This window comes from Rousettus aegyptiacus, unplaced genomic scaffold (assembly GCF_014176215.1).
Source record: "Rousettus aegyptiacus isolate mRouAeg1 unplaced genomic scaffold, mRouAeg1.p scaffold_m13_p_7, whole genome shotgun sequence".
NCBI classification, from domain to species: Eukaryota; Metazoa; Chordata; class Mammalia; order Chiroptera; family Pteropodidae; genus Rousettus; species Rousettus aegyptiacus.
In genome coordinates this window covers 87585465-87598247 of record NW_023416310.1, presented here as the reverse complement: position 1 = coordinate 87598247, position 12783 = coordinate 87585465, and the positions used below count along the sequence as shown (strand labels likewise).

At 44.2% G+C, this 12783-nt stretch overlaps 1 protein-coding gene across 2 annotated transcripts in view; it reads left to right on the top strand.

Annotated features, from left to right (window-relative positions):
- GRIA1 (glutamate ionotropic receptor AMPA type subunit 1) overlaps positions 1-12783 on the top strand; it is a 278498-nt gene that overhangs the window by 261236 nt on the left and 4479 nt on the right. For both annotated transcript variants that reach the window (XM_016167002.2, XM_016167003.2), the window contains exon 15: positions 5627-5761. In XM_016167002.2, the coding sequence (XP_016022488.1) occupies positions 5627-5761 (135 nt within the window). The remainder of the gene's footprint in view (positions 1-5626; positions 5762-12783) is intronic.

Sequence of the window (12783 nt, the reverse complement as noted above, 5' to 3'; positions counted from 1 at the left end):
GAGAACTGAGAGAGAATAATGTCCTCACTTTGTGGTCAGTGTCATTTAGTTCTGTGTATCATTTAATGCCACCCCCCATACCATCAAGGGGTGGAGGGCAACACTCACTTAGTGACTGCCCTAAGATCACTCAGGGACTCAGCGAACTTGGCTTAGGTTTCCTGGCTCCTGGCCCTACCTCTTTTCACAACGCCACACTCTCCACCACCAGCAGGGTAAATCCATTCACTTGGACATAACCACCTTCCCACCCCCACGCTCAGCAAGGCCTAGGAAGCAAAAAGAGTGCAAACCTCCAACTATGTCCTCGCACTGTGTTCTGACCCCACCCCCTGACCCCCTCACAAGTCAAGAGCATTGGCCGCCTGGAAAGACCTGAGAATACGCTATGCTCTACACACTCACTCCCCCACCTACCCACTATCGGCTGCTACCCTAAAGACACCCCAAAGAGGCAATGTCAGAGGACATGGATGGGGAAAAAAATCCTTGAGACAAAGAGATACAGCAGTCATTCCATGAGGCTCTGGCTCAGCTAGAATCTGGCTCAGGGTCATGGTTCCCAGTCTCTAAAAGGCAGAGCAGGCAATGGCCTAGAGAGGACCAGTGATTTCAAGGTGAATCTCCTGGGAGTTATATGTGTTCCAAGATGATGCATCCAACTTACAGTATTACCCAGATCAGAGACTGAATGTTCAAATACCCTAAGTCCTGCCAAGTGTCCCTGAGTCACACATCCTAAATCTCCCGTGACTGCTCTAGGAGAAGAGGCTAGCCAGAAACAAAGCTTTTCCCTTTCAAACTCTTTCTTTGGGTCTGTGAGCCACAAGCACCTCTGGGGACAGTAGGCTTGATTTTCCTCTGACACACAAAATCCCTCCCTCCAGTGCATAGTCCAGGCAGATATTCATCTCACTGTGAAGGATCCCTATGGGGACACCCACTTTCCGCTCAGGCTGGTGGCTCCATTTGGAAGAATTCCTCCCTCCAGGGAAGAGGCCTCAGGTAGCCCTTGGGGTCCCCTCCATGACCTACATCGTCTCCTTGAGTTAGCTCTCTGCTGCAATTTTTTGAGTCAGATGTTCTGTGGTGCATTGTACAGCAGCGGGTCCCTGAGCACACACTGCTGAGGAGAGCCGCCCCCACAACCCTCACTTTCGCGGCATTTACCTTGCCAATTATTAGTACAATGGGCCAATTCTCATCCTGTGTTGCTCTTGGGGAAAATATGCAGGCTAGGGAACTGGCCTACATTGGAAATGGAACAGCAGAAGTTGCCAATTAACATGAATTCCTTTACTGCATCCCCTAAAGAGGTTAGTCTCTCGGGAGAGTTTATGAAAGACATGATCCCAGGCCCTCCAGGAACTCCTTAGATGCCTCAGATCTCTTGGGGTTGGAACAAATGTCAAAGGTTATTTGGTCTAACCCTCTGTGCAGTGCCTGAATCCCTTACATCAGGGGTCCCCAACTCCCGGGCTGCAGATTAGTACTGATCCATGACCCATTAGGAACCAGGCTACATAGCAGGAGGCGAGCGGGCAGGGGAGAGAGTAAAGCTTCACCTGTATTTGCAGCCTCTCCCCAGCATTAGCATCACCACCTCAGCGCCACCTCAGATCATCAGGCATTAGATTCTCATAGGAGCACTAGTCCCTGGTACCAAAGAGATTGAGGACCGCTGCGACCTTAACAGCTTCCAGAGAGCATCCATGTTTGAAGAACTCGCCACTATCCATGGCAAGGCAGTCCACCTTTGAATAGCTCTATCTATTTGCAATGTCTTCCTTTAGTTAACTCAAGTTTACCTCCCCAGAGTTTCCTTGCTTTGGGCTCAGCTAGGGAGGAAGCCTAGTTAACCACTCGGTCTTCACTCCCATGAAATACCTAAGCACCCAGGAAAATAACCTGTAGGCCAAAAATATGTGTTGGCTAAGCACAAGAGAAAGCTTACTATAACAAAAGGCTAATAGGTGGAAGAGGTATTGGGCTTTTCTTATGGCCCTAAAAGTTGATCCGGTTCTAGATTCAGCAGGTAGAAGGACTACAGCAGCCCCTAAAACTCCAGTTGTACACACATCAGAAAATGTGTGGAATTCCTGTGAAAGGGGGAGGAGAGCAGAAGCTGCGGCCTCAGCTTTGTAGGAGTTCACACTCTCACCAGGAAGATAAAAAATAGAAGCATTTGGAGAAGCCTGAAGCTCGGTCCTTATTTAAGCAGGCCTCAGATGATGGGTAAGCACAGTCTCCATGGGAGGGACTAATGTTATGGCCAAAGGCATTGGCTTCTCCCTAGAACTTTCTACTTAAGCCATTTAAAAAAGCTTAAGTTTCTCTGCCTTAGGCCTGGCTCAAACTTCCCTCCCCATGACAGCTCAAGTCAGCCCTGCAATCTTGGAAGAGCTGTTGGTTCAGAAATACAGAGGGTGTCTGGGACCATCCCCCATTATGTGGGAAGAGCGAGGAAAAATATGAAAAAGAAAAAAAATCTCCTTCCACACAAAGGAAGGGACAAACCAGACGACACATTTAAGAACAGATGAAGGTGGGGGCAGGGCTCATTACCATAACAACAAGCCCGACAATTCTGACACATGGAATTGCTTTTCTTTTTACCTGTCAATCTTCTCAGTACTGTCACTCTTCTGGTAGAAGACAGTTGTGACTTTTTCACTCCCACCAACAAGCTGCCTGGCTTTGGGGAATTCAACCACTGTGGGACAGAAGGAGAATGGGGTCCCTCAGAGGGGTGTTTGGAAGATGCAAATTCTGTCTTTCCTCTTGTCCTGGTTGAGCTGGGAAGTTTATAGCTTGCCCATGAAACATGAACATAGCTGTTTGTACTCAGGTCCGCAAGGAAGTCCCCTCTTGTAGGGACACTACGGGCCACAGGAAGAATCAGAGTTCTGGTCCTTAAATAAAAGGGATTGTTGTCCCTTCCCTCAGGAAACCCCATCGTCTTCCAGCAGAATGAGTCTAAGAGAGTCAAGAAGGGGAAGTGAACAGAAGACCGTGGCCTTGGGCCTTTTTTGAAAAAACTAAATTCAGTGCTATTGGAAAGCCAATGAATGGCACACCTGAGGGAAATCAAAACACCTTGCCTGCACGTAAACTCCACAACTATGTGCGCCAAGCAGACATCTACACCAGCACTTCATTCTATACCCTATCAAACTGTGCCAGATTTAGACAGTGTGCTACATCTAAGTTTGCCTTCTGATACTGGCAGCGATAGTGTCGAGACACCATCTTGTCAAAGTTTTCCCTGAACCCTACACTACAGAATTGTGTTGTCATAAAGAAGGGTCACTGTGTGTTCTGCAAGTGGAGGCAGCCTACACATCACCTGGCAACCCTCTGTTTGTATGGGGCATGTCCCTCACACACATACATACACTGCCCTCTCCATGGCCAGACACTTTCTTCAAAACTGAGGGATGCTCTCCATCTCCAGACATAATCAAATACTCAGTCATTGGACCTTCCTCCTTCTGCAGTTATATAGACTATGTCTTCTGTATGAAGGAGGCAAGGTGCACTTCGGTTATTAAAAGTTCAGTTAATGAAAGTCCAGTCAGTTTGTGAAGTCAACAGGACTCCTTCTTTTCTTCGCAGCCTCTTATCTGCCACGCCCCCCAGGCCTGTTCCCCATCCACACCCTCTGAGCATCACTTTCAGCCACTCCTTGTTTCTAAGGTGTGAGCTAGTAACACATTACATGCCTCCCCACCAAACCCTTACCCCTATCCACACAGAGAACTTTCATAGGAAATTCTATGAATTCTAATTCTTCCAAGGACTCTAAATTACCCTATAAAGGCAGAATTATAGACCTCCTAAGCAACAAATTGGGAGATGTTTTGAGTATTCTAAAAAAGCATATCAAGTTGAAATTTTCTTGTTCAACCAACTCTTGAACAAAGCACCAAACTCATTTTTACACATTTCCCTTATCAGGCCATTATAACCAGAGCAGGAGAAAGTCTACTCCTTTGAACAAACATTTCCACTGCTTCCAAAGCCAGAATATGCCTTGCCAAGTGTAAACCATTTTTCAAAAGCCATCTGCTTTAGCAATACAGGAAGCCACCGAATGGATGTGCTTTAGCTAATCCTACAGCTCTGCTGGACGAGGCTGCGTCTGGGGAGGGAAGGCACGCTGCTATTTGCCAGCTGCAGTTCTCGAGCTCAGCCCTGCTGAATCCTGTACAATGCACCAAGTAGAACCAGGGCAGAGGTTACTGACTTGGTCAACAACAGACCCCTGTTCACACACCCGGATTCTAATAGGCAGATATCAAAGGAGTCCCTAAGGCAAGGAAGCTCACCCTTTGCTTGCCTATATCCCTACCTGAAAAAGAACACGTGGAGAGACATAAAAACTCTGTCTTATCCAGTGCCACCAACCTACTAACCATGGTGTGTGCTTGTGCCAGCTGAGGCATGCATTTTATTTTAATTCGATGAGAAACTTTTTGTGCTTACACACATACTATAAGCAAAGGTGGTAGAGCCACCATGACATCTGGGAATGACTATTCTTTCAGGATTTAAAGATGTTCTCTTGCCCATATCGAGAATTTCACTGAGCGGTTTTCCCCTCCCCTTGACTCATTACCTCCCACCGTGACCCAGTTTTGTTTGCCTGTTCTTACCACTTGGAAGATGTTGTCCCTCAGTCCCCACTTTTAAAACCCTACTGGAGGTGACAGGACTTAGGGATTGTCTCATCAGACTGATGACTTTTCTTAGGCTCCACAAAGTGAGCTCTGTCCACCTCCTATTGGACATGGGTACTTGTGCACAGGTCCTTAGAAATCAAGCACCCTGCTCCATGACCCTCCTCAAACAAAACCAGTGCAAGATCTTTTACCAGAGGTACCAGAGATCTCTAAATTCAGGCGCCCGAATCTGCCTACAGTGTTTTTTTAGCAAGCACCTCCAACAGAAAGATGACACTAATTAAGCGTAATTATTAGGATTTAATAGAGCCATTTTTCTATCTCAATACCTTTTTACTATTCCAAGCCCCCCAGTTTTTTTTCTCTAAATTAGGACTCAGAGCAGTAAGTTAAAAGTCTATATTAGTGGGTCTTTATTACATGTACAGTAACTGTCTTATTAAATTGAAATCAAATGCACATCTAGGGGAAAGTTCATTTTAAGTACCAATTCTTCGGAAAAAAACTGAGAAACAAACAATAAGCGAGGCAAATGCATTGCTGAGGAACGGAGGGGATGGAGGGCAGGAACTACACTGAAAAGGAAGGAACAGTTTTCTGAAAGAATGGAGTAAGCTCAAGGGTACAGATCTTGGTAGAAGCTGCCCTGAATTTCCTGTGGCATTTCCTTTCCCAGAATAGGCATTAGGGAGGGGAAAATGTAATTATAAATTAAACATAATCAGGGATGCTTGCAAAATTGTTATACACACACACAATTTTTTTCGGGGGGGAATGTTTAAAACTCTGTCAGTGAATAAATAGCCTTTCCAGCTATTAGGAATGTTAAAGAGGGTGATGGGGTTGAGTGTATGTGTGTAAAGATGCTGTTACTTAGATGGTCTCCAGCCGCCTGGCTCACTTTACTCTTCTTCCCTCCCCCCTTCCCTTCCTCCTCTTCCTAGGACAAGACGAGTGCTCTGAGCCTCAGCAATGTGGCAGGCGTGTTCTACATCCTGATTGGAGGACTTGGACTAGCCATGCTGGTTGCCTTAATCGAGTTTTGCTACAAATCCCGTAGCGAGTCCAAGCGGATGAAGGTGGCATCGTCTTCCCAGGCCTTTTTCCTAACCTGATACGGCTGGGTTTCCCGGGAGTCCCTCTACTAGAAAGGGTGGGAGTGACAAGAGATTGAGGTCAGCCCGAGGCACGGAGCAGAGAGCTGTTATGAGGAAGGTGACAGGGGAAGAGGCAGCTATGAGAAAGGAAAGAAGACAGTAAACATAAGGCCCAAGAAAACAGCTACATCAGCCAGAGATAGATGGTGAGATTAAGTTAGGAGTTGACGTGGACAGTGAACACAGCGGGAGGCAAGAATAATCACTACAAAGGCAGACCCTTGCTGAGGTTGCATTAACAGAAGTGAAGCTCCCAATATAGAGGAAAGGGTGTCGACCCTCTGCAAAAGAGATAATCTTGCCACGCTTAGTGAATTAGGTCTTTTCTTAGCCACCAGATTGTGAGACAGACTTTGGCAAAGAGAATCATGCACAGAGAAGGGTAAGCGAATTAATTAGATGACCCCAAACAACATCAAATACAGCTAAAGGGAAATAACTGGAGAAGAGAAGTATGAAGAATACTTGGCTTGACTGTAAAAATAAATATGTACGATTTTCAGGTGGGAAAGAAAACAGACTAGTTCTGTGGGGTGGCAAACTGTACAACAAGAACTAACAACTAAAAGCTATGGGAAACAATTGTAAACACAATAAGGGAGATGTATTTTTCTTTCAGAGCTACCCCAAAATTGGATGAATTATCTCAATAAGTAGCAAGCATCCCATCACCGGAGGCATACAAGTTGAGGCTGAATAACTCTTGGCAAGGACATAGATTCAAGTTATCCAAAGGGAATTAGATTAAATGACCTTCACATTCCATCATGTAGCCTCAATAAGAAAATATTCATGAAAGTGTTAATCACATGAGCAGCACTATGAACAAGACATCCTGAGGAGGCAGAAAGGACTGAAGTGCAAAATGTGACCTTCGACAAAGAATGACACAGAAAAATTACTCAGTGAAGCAACCTATGGTATAGACAGGAAGGTCTATAGCAACATAGAGGGGGGAAAAAAAAATAACTTAGAGAAGGCTTTCAGGAAGGACAAGTGGGATTCGGACCAACAGAAGTAGAGAGAAGCAAAGCCACTCTGAGCTGTGTACCCCAGGCTGCTACCCTGGCTGGACTAGACTAAGAAGATTCACTGGTAGCATTCGCTCTCCTAGAAGGCACCCTAAGATACCCATTTCACAGCTGCTCCCAAGCTCTGCAGACCCACTGTTGGATCACAGGCATAGCCTCCTGCCTAGGCCCTCCCTAGCTTGGACCATCAGCCCTACACATACCTCTAGGTTCACTTTTGGAGAAGACAGTGCTGGACTTTTGCTGTCCCTACCTGGAAACTCTGTATTCAGTTCCGTACACAGGGACTGGGAGCTGGGGGAGGAGGGGCTTCTGTCCTGGCATTCAGATCATCTGTCTTGGCGCTCAGCATTTCCACGTCACGGCTCCAGCCTACTTTCCCCTCCCAGGCAATCTGCTCTCCTTACATGCTCCATACTCCAGCCACCCACCTCATGCTTCCCACCCATGTCCTTTATGCATGCTGATGCCTCTTCCTGTCTTCTGTCCCATAGGGCTCATTTAAAAGACAACTTTCCTGAGGTATACCAGGAACAGTTAAAAGATGGTAGTGTGATGGTATTTGGCCAGGGGTTCTATAAACACCTCAATCCTTCCCTTGGCCAGCTCACCTACTATGTCCAAGCACAAAACACAGTGAAAGCATGGGCCTCAGACCCTAAAACCAGTGGAGACTTCCAAGGACCTTGGCTGGACACAACAAGGTCTCCTAGAACCTACACAAAGCTCACTTTGCCTATTCCATCTAAAACAAAGGCCTAAAGACTCTCCTATTTTACCCTCAAAAGTGAGGAAAGGCCACCCCAGAGGCTCAGAGGGCAACAGCAGAAGGATCTAGGTGAGCTACAACTTTTACAAACCTCAAAACCTTCCCATGGACTGTGACCCAAACCAGTGGCCCAGGGTAGCCCAGCACCCATCGCGGGGGCATCATCTCCCTGCTCCCCTAGGACACAGTGCAGTGTAGTTAGTAGTCGAAAGCACGGGCTCTGGAGTCGGAATGTCTGAGTGTAAATCCAGCCTGCTCCATCTTTTAACTGTCATCTTAGACAAGTTTCAATAGCTCTCGGATCCTGATTTTCTGTAAAATGGGACTAATGGTAGTACATACCTCAAAATTATTGTGAAGATTATATGAAAAATTGGATATAAAGGGCTTGGCAAAATTGTCTGGTCCATAGTAAGCCCTCAATAAATAATAACAATGATAACTAGAATTTATAATAATTATATTTTTATTATTATTGATGGACAGCTACGGCCTCCTTAAGACCTTTCTTATACTATCCCTATTTACATGTCCTAGCTTTTTTGAGCTATATAGATGTGAATTCCCTAAGGCAAAAAGCAGTGTCTGATTTCTCTTTGGGCATCCCATACACATAGGGTAAGTTTTAGTAAAATCAATGTGGAACTGTATCTGAAGGTAAAAATCCCTTGGAGGACAAGATGAGGCATTGGAGGAAGCTGTTGTTAGGTTAATCAAATACAACCATCAAAATCACCCAGCCTGGAAGCACAAACATCATCCAAGGTGGTTTTGGCTCCATCTGCTTGTGCTCATAAAATCTGATGAGACCAAGTACCCAGCAAACAGGAAGCCTCTTGGAGACTTCCAGTCCTTCCTGTGAGATTATTGTGTCCCACTTATCATAGTCAGTGCCAGGTAGTGGAACCAGGGTGACTAAAGACTGTGGTCCTCTTAAAACTGGGCAGTGTTGACCTTTATCGCTGAAGTCACAACCTTCAGATTAAGACAGAAACCCATAGAAGTGGCCACTGAGTCATGTCATGACTTCTTAGAGATTTTCTCATTCTTCCCTTTAAGCAAAAGATGTTGAATTTCTCAGAAGCCAACATCGGGTTCCCTTGGAATTATTAATCTAAAGTCTTTCACCACAATCTTCTCTTACTAATTCCATTGGCTGCCATGACTTCTACCCAACTGCTGAGGCTCCTCAGAGTATTTTTAATCTCCAACTGCAGAAAAGATACTTCTACTGTCTTCATTAATTGACCCATCCCTTAATTTTTGAAGCTCTATCAACTCCTCTCTTATCCAAAGGAGAAAAGTAGAACACATTTCACTTGCCTCTCAGACTTTCCAACTTTGCAGTCCTCTTTATCATTCTGTACTTTGCCTTCCCCAAAGGTAGTTAGCTCTTTGCAGAAGTGCAGCCTCCAGCCTCACCCAGAGGCCCACATTGATGGTGTCAGGGGCCTTTCACAAGAACCTTCCTTCTTGTTTCTTTCCTTGATCACAGTATTTGGCCAGCTCTTAAGGCCTTGAGCCTCTAAACCTAGTTCAGGGTCAGCCTTATATTTTGCAACAGTTTTCAATGAGTCCTTCCTCATGCTGCACAGAAAAGAGAAGGAAAGAAGAGGGGTCAGAAAAGACAAAGAAGGGAAGGAGAGAGAGAAGAGAGGAAAGGAAGAAGGAAAGACATTTTTTTAGTAACTTCTATGTTCAAAGTACTATATACATTTTCGATGACCCTATAATGTGTTGTGCTTGCAATCTGACAGATGAAGAAATAGAGGTTCAGAGAAGCTAAGCAGCTTGTCCTAACAAGGTTACAAAAGCTAGGTGCTGGTAGAACAGGAAAAAGACCTCCAACATAGCTTCTGATCTCAGGACAGAGTTTGATGGAGAAGACAGAAAATACGTAGGCTACTTACACATGTTCGATGAGTGTTATCATGAAAAATGCCCAGTGCTGTCCAGTCCTGACTGGGGGACAGGGACTGGGGCGGGTCAGAAAGGCCTCCTGAAGAAAGTGACATTTAACAGACTTGACGTATAAAAGGGATTAACCAGGAGAATCGTCAGCAAAAAATGCACAAGTATCAGAGACCCAAAGACCACAACTCTTGTCCAGAAATCAGAAAATGGCCAGAGAGATAGGGCATAGGAAGACTGAGGAAAGAGGAAAACTTGAGAACTGGGGATTCAGGCAACCAGAACATCTGAGCATAATTTGTAGCAAAAATATATAAACTAAGACAAATTCCAGATTGAATAGTCTCATATCCTTCACTCCTTCTTTCTGCGTGGGTTAACAGACCAGAATCTGAGTTCTTAGGTAACATGAAGGACAACCAAGGTCTTTCATATTCACCACCTTCCTCCCAACAGAAAGGAACTCCCAGCCTCTCCCATGCCCAGGACAGCCACTGACCCTTCATAATTGTATGTGGCAGTGCTAACACAGGCCGTGCGTAAGCCAAAGCAGTTGAAGCTTTTCATATTTCCATGGAATTAATAAGCAGCCGAGAGACTTTAATTCTGGGAGTGCATCCACCATAGCAGGCATTCAATCTGGCTCTTACTTAGCACACATGCTAGGATGAGGTCATCACTGAGGTTTGAGCTTTGATTAGGGTGTTCTATGATGTGCAGAGGCTGGGCAGACTTTTCTTTAAAAAGCAAGTGGCTGACACATTAGGATGCAATCACTGTTAGAGAAAGGAATCTGATGAGCCAGCCTGAGGGACTTTGAGGCGAGACTCTACTCCTGGAGTATCAATGTCAAAACAACAACTCTAAGAATGAGCTTTAAGAATAGCTGGAATGTCAAGGATGGACCAGGGAGAACCATATTTCCCAGAGACCTGATAAGAAATGACATCAGCTTATGACAGTTTAGCTACAGCGAGTAGGAAGATCCACAGTTAAAAAGTCATTCACTTTGGCACTAGACCACATGTAACTGTAACCTTAAGCAAGTCAGTCCTAAGTCCTCAGTTTCTCTGTAAAGAGAATGAAATAAACTAGGGTCAGTGTGTTTCAATTTTGCTTGCATATTAGAATCACCTGTGGAGTTTTTAAAACTCCAGATGTCCAGGCTACACACCACACCTATTAAGTCATCGTCTCTGAGATTAGGTCTCAGTCTTCAGCAGGTTCCCCCCCCCCAAAAAAAAACCCCCAATGTGCATGCAAGTTTGAGAGCTAGTGATCTAGTCATTTTTAGTATTGCTTTCCACTTCCAAGTTTTGACTCTATTCATTTCTTCTCCTGAGATCCCACAAATGTATCAGAAAGGAAGCCACTAAGTAAGCTGTACCCATTAGCGATAGGTGTATGGAGCCAATGACTTCGAGAAGCCCTAATTTCCTTGAAAACCAGTTCTCAGTGACATGACCTTGGAGAGTTTTAGTTTCATACCTGGCTAGGTTCTCTCACACTTTGAGAAGCAGCAATGTTGACTGTGCCACCAATCTTCAACTTTAAGATAAATTCAACAAGTACCACTTCAATGGGATATTATGGGAATGTATGAGACCTTTTGAGAAACAAAGCCCAAGGTGATCAGGGTGAATTTTAAACTCTTTTTTTTTTTTTAATTAAAGGGATGTGACAGAGAAAAATCATAGACGATAGATATTTCAAGCTAATCTACAGAAGGTTCCATATTTTACAGACACACACCAAGTTATTTTCTTTCAACACTTTGAGGTGAGATAAGGAACCGCTCATTTCTCATGTTTTCATTTTACATTTGCCCCACAGAGCATCACAGTGCTATTATTTATTTAACTTTAACTTAGCAGAATGTGATCCAAGTCAAGCTTCCTCTTCAGTGGAGGACACCCAAGGCAGAATGTAAATAAACCAGCTCCAAAGGTTTGAGGAGGAGACAGAACCAGTGTGGGTAGAGCATCATATGTTGAAAACATGTCCGAATCATGGATTTTAAAAAGAAAGGACATTTTAAAACATTATTAGAATTGCCGGTAATAAGAGGATATTTCCATCAAAGTATGGCAGAAAAAAAAAATTGGATCAAAACTACCATTTATGTCTGTCTACCTGCAGTAGGTTGACTGACTTCTCTGATCACTAAAATCATGGGAATATGCAAAGAATAGAAGAATCCTAGGGTGTTGTGCTTTCTTAGACAAATTCAGCAATAACAATTAAATATCTAAACTACATGCCGGACCCTCTGGGAGATAGCTAAGTATTGAGAAGACATGGCCCTTTTCTCCCTCCAAATAGTTAGCTCCCTTTAAGGAGACAAAACATATGCCTGAAGCAGAACCATTACAGAAGAATGTATAATGTGTGAGTACTAAGGTGGGCAGAGGGAGGGGGGCAGCACTTGCTGGTGCAGTCTAGTATGGCTTCAAGAAAGAGGCGAGAAGGGAATGTGCCTTGAAGGATGGGTAGTGTTGGTCTTAGAGGAAGAAACCCCTCAACTCATAGAAAATTCTCCTTTATGTTGATTCCCATCAAGCGATTAAGTCTCACCCAAAAAAAATCTATGAGTATCTCTTACTGTGAAGTTGGAAATGACAGGAAGAGATAAGGGTTTGGATTTCATGTCACAAAGTTACTTTCACCAAAGGAACGCAAAACAAAACCCTGGTATACGTGCTGATGGGAAGTAGTTGGAACACAGCTAATGATCTCTGCAATTCATTTTCATTTTCTTTAGCACATGCCCCTTTTCGATTACATTTTGCCTATTGTATTATTCAAATGAGTGCTACATTCCCTTAACCCATACTGCTAGAGGTAGGATAGCATTTTCCCTCAAGTAAATCAGAGGCAGTTTTTGATTTTAACCCAACGATAACACACCCTTAATTTTTTTAACATTTCGAATAATTTTTCACACAGTGGCGTCGCTCTTGCTAAGAAAAGTTTGTAGGTACATAGATAAACACATTTGATAAACATAGATTTAAAAGGTCTCGAGACAGAAGGAGATGTGCACTGGGTCATACAACTAATTCACGTGAGAACCAGAATTAAAATCTAAGCTCCCTGAACCCCATTTCCAGAGTTTTCCCACTCAGTTCGTGTTGCTACATTTATTGCAATCAATACTACCGAGAAACTATTCCACCTTTAGAAATCACAGAATATAAGAACCAGAAAGGATCTTGGAGATCGCCCAGTCCAGC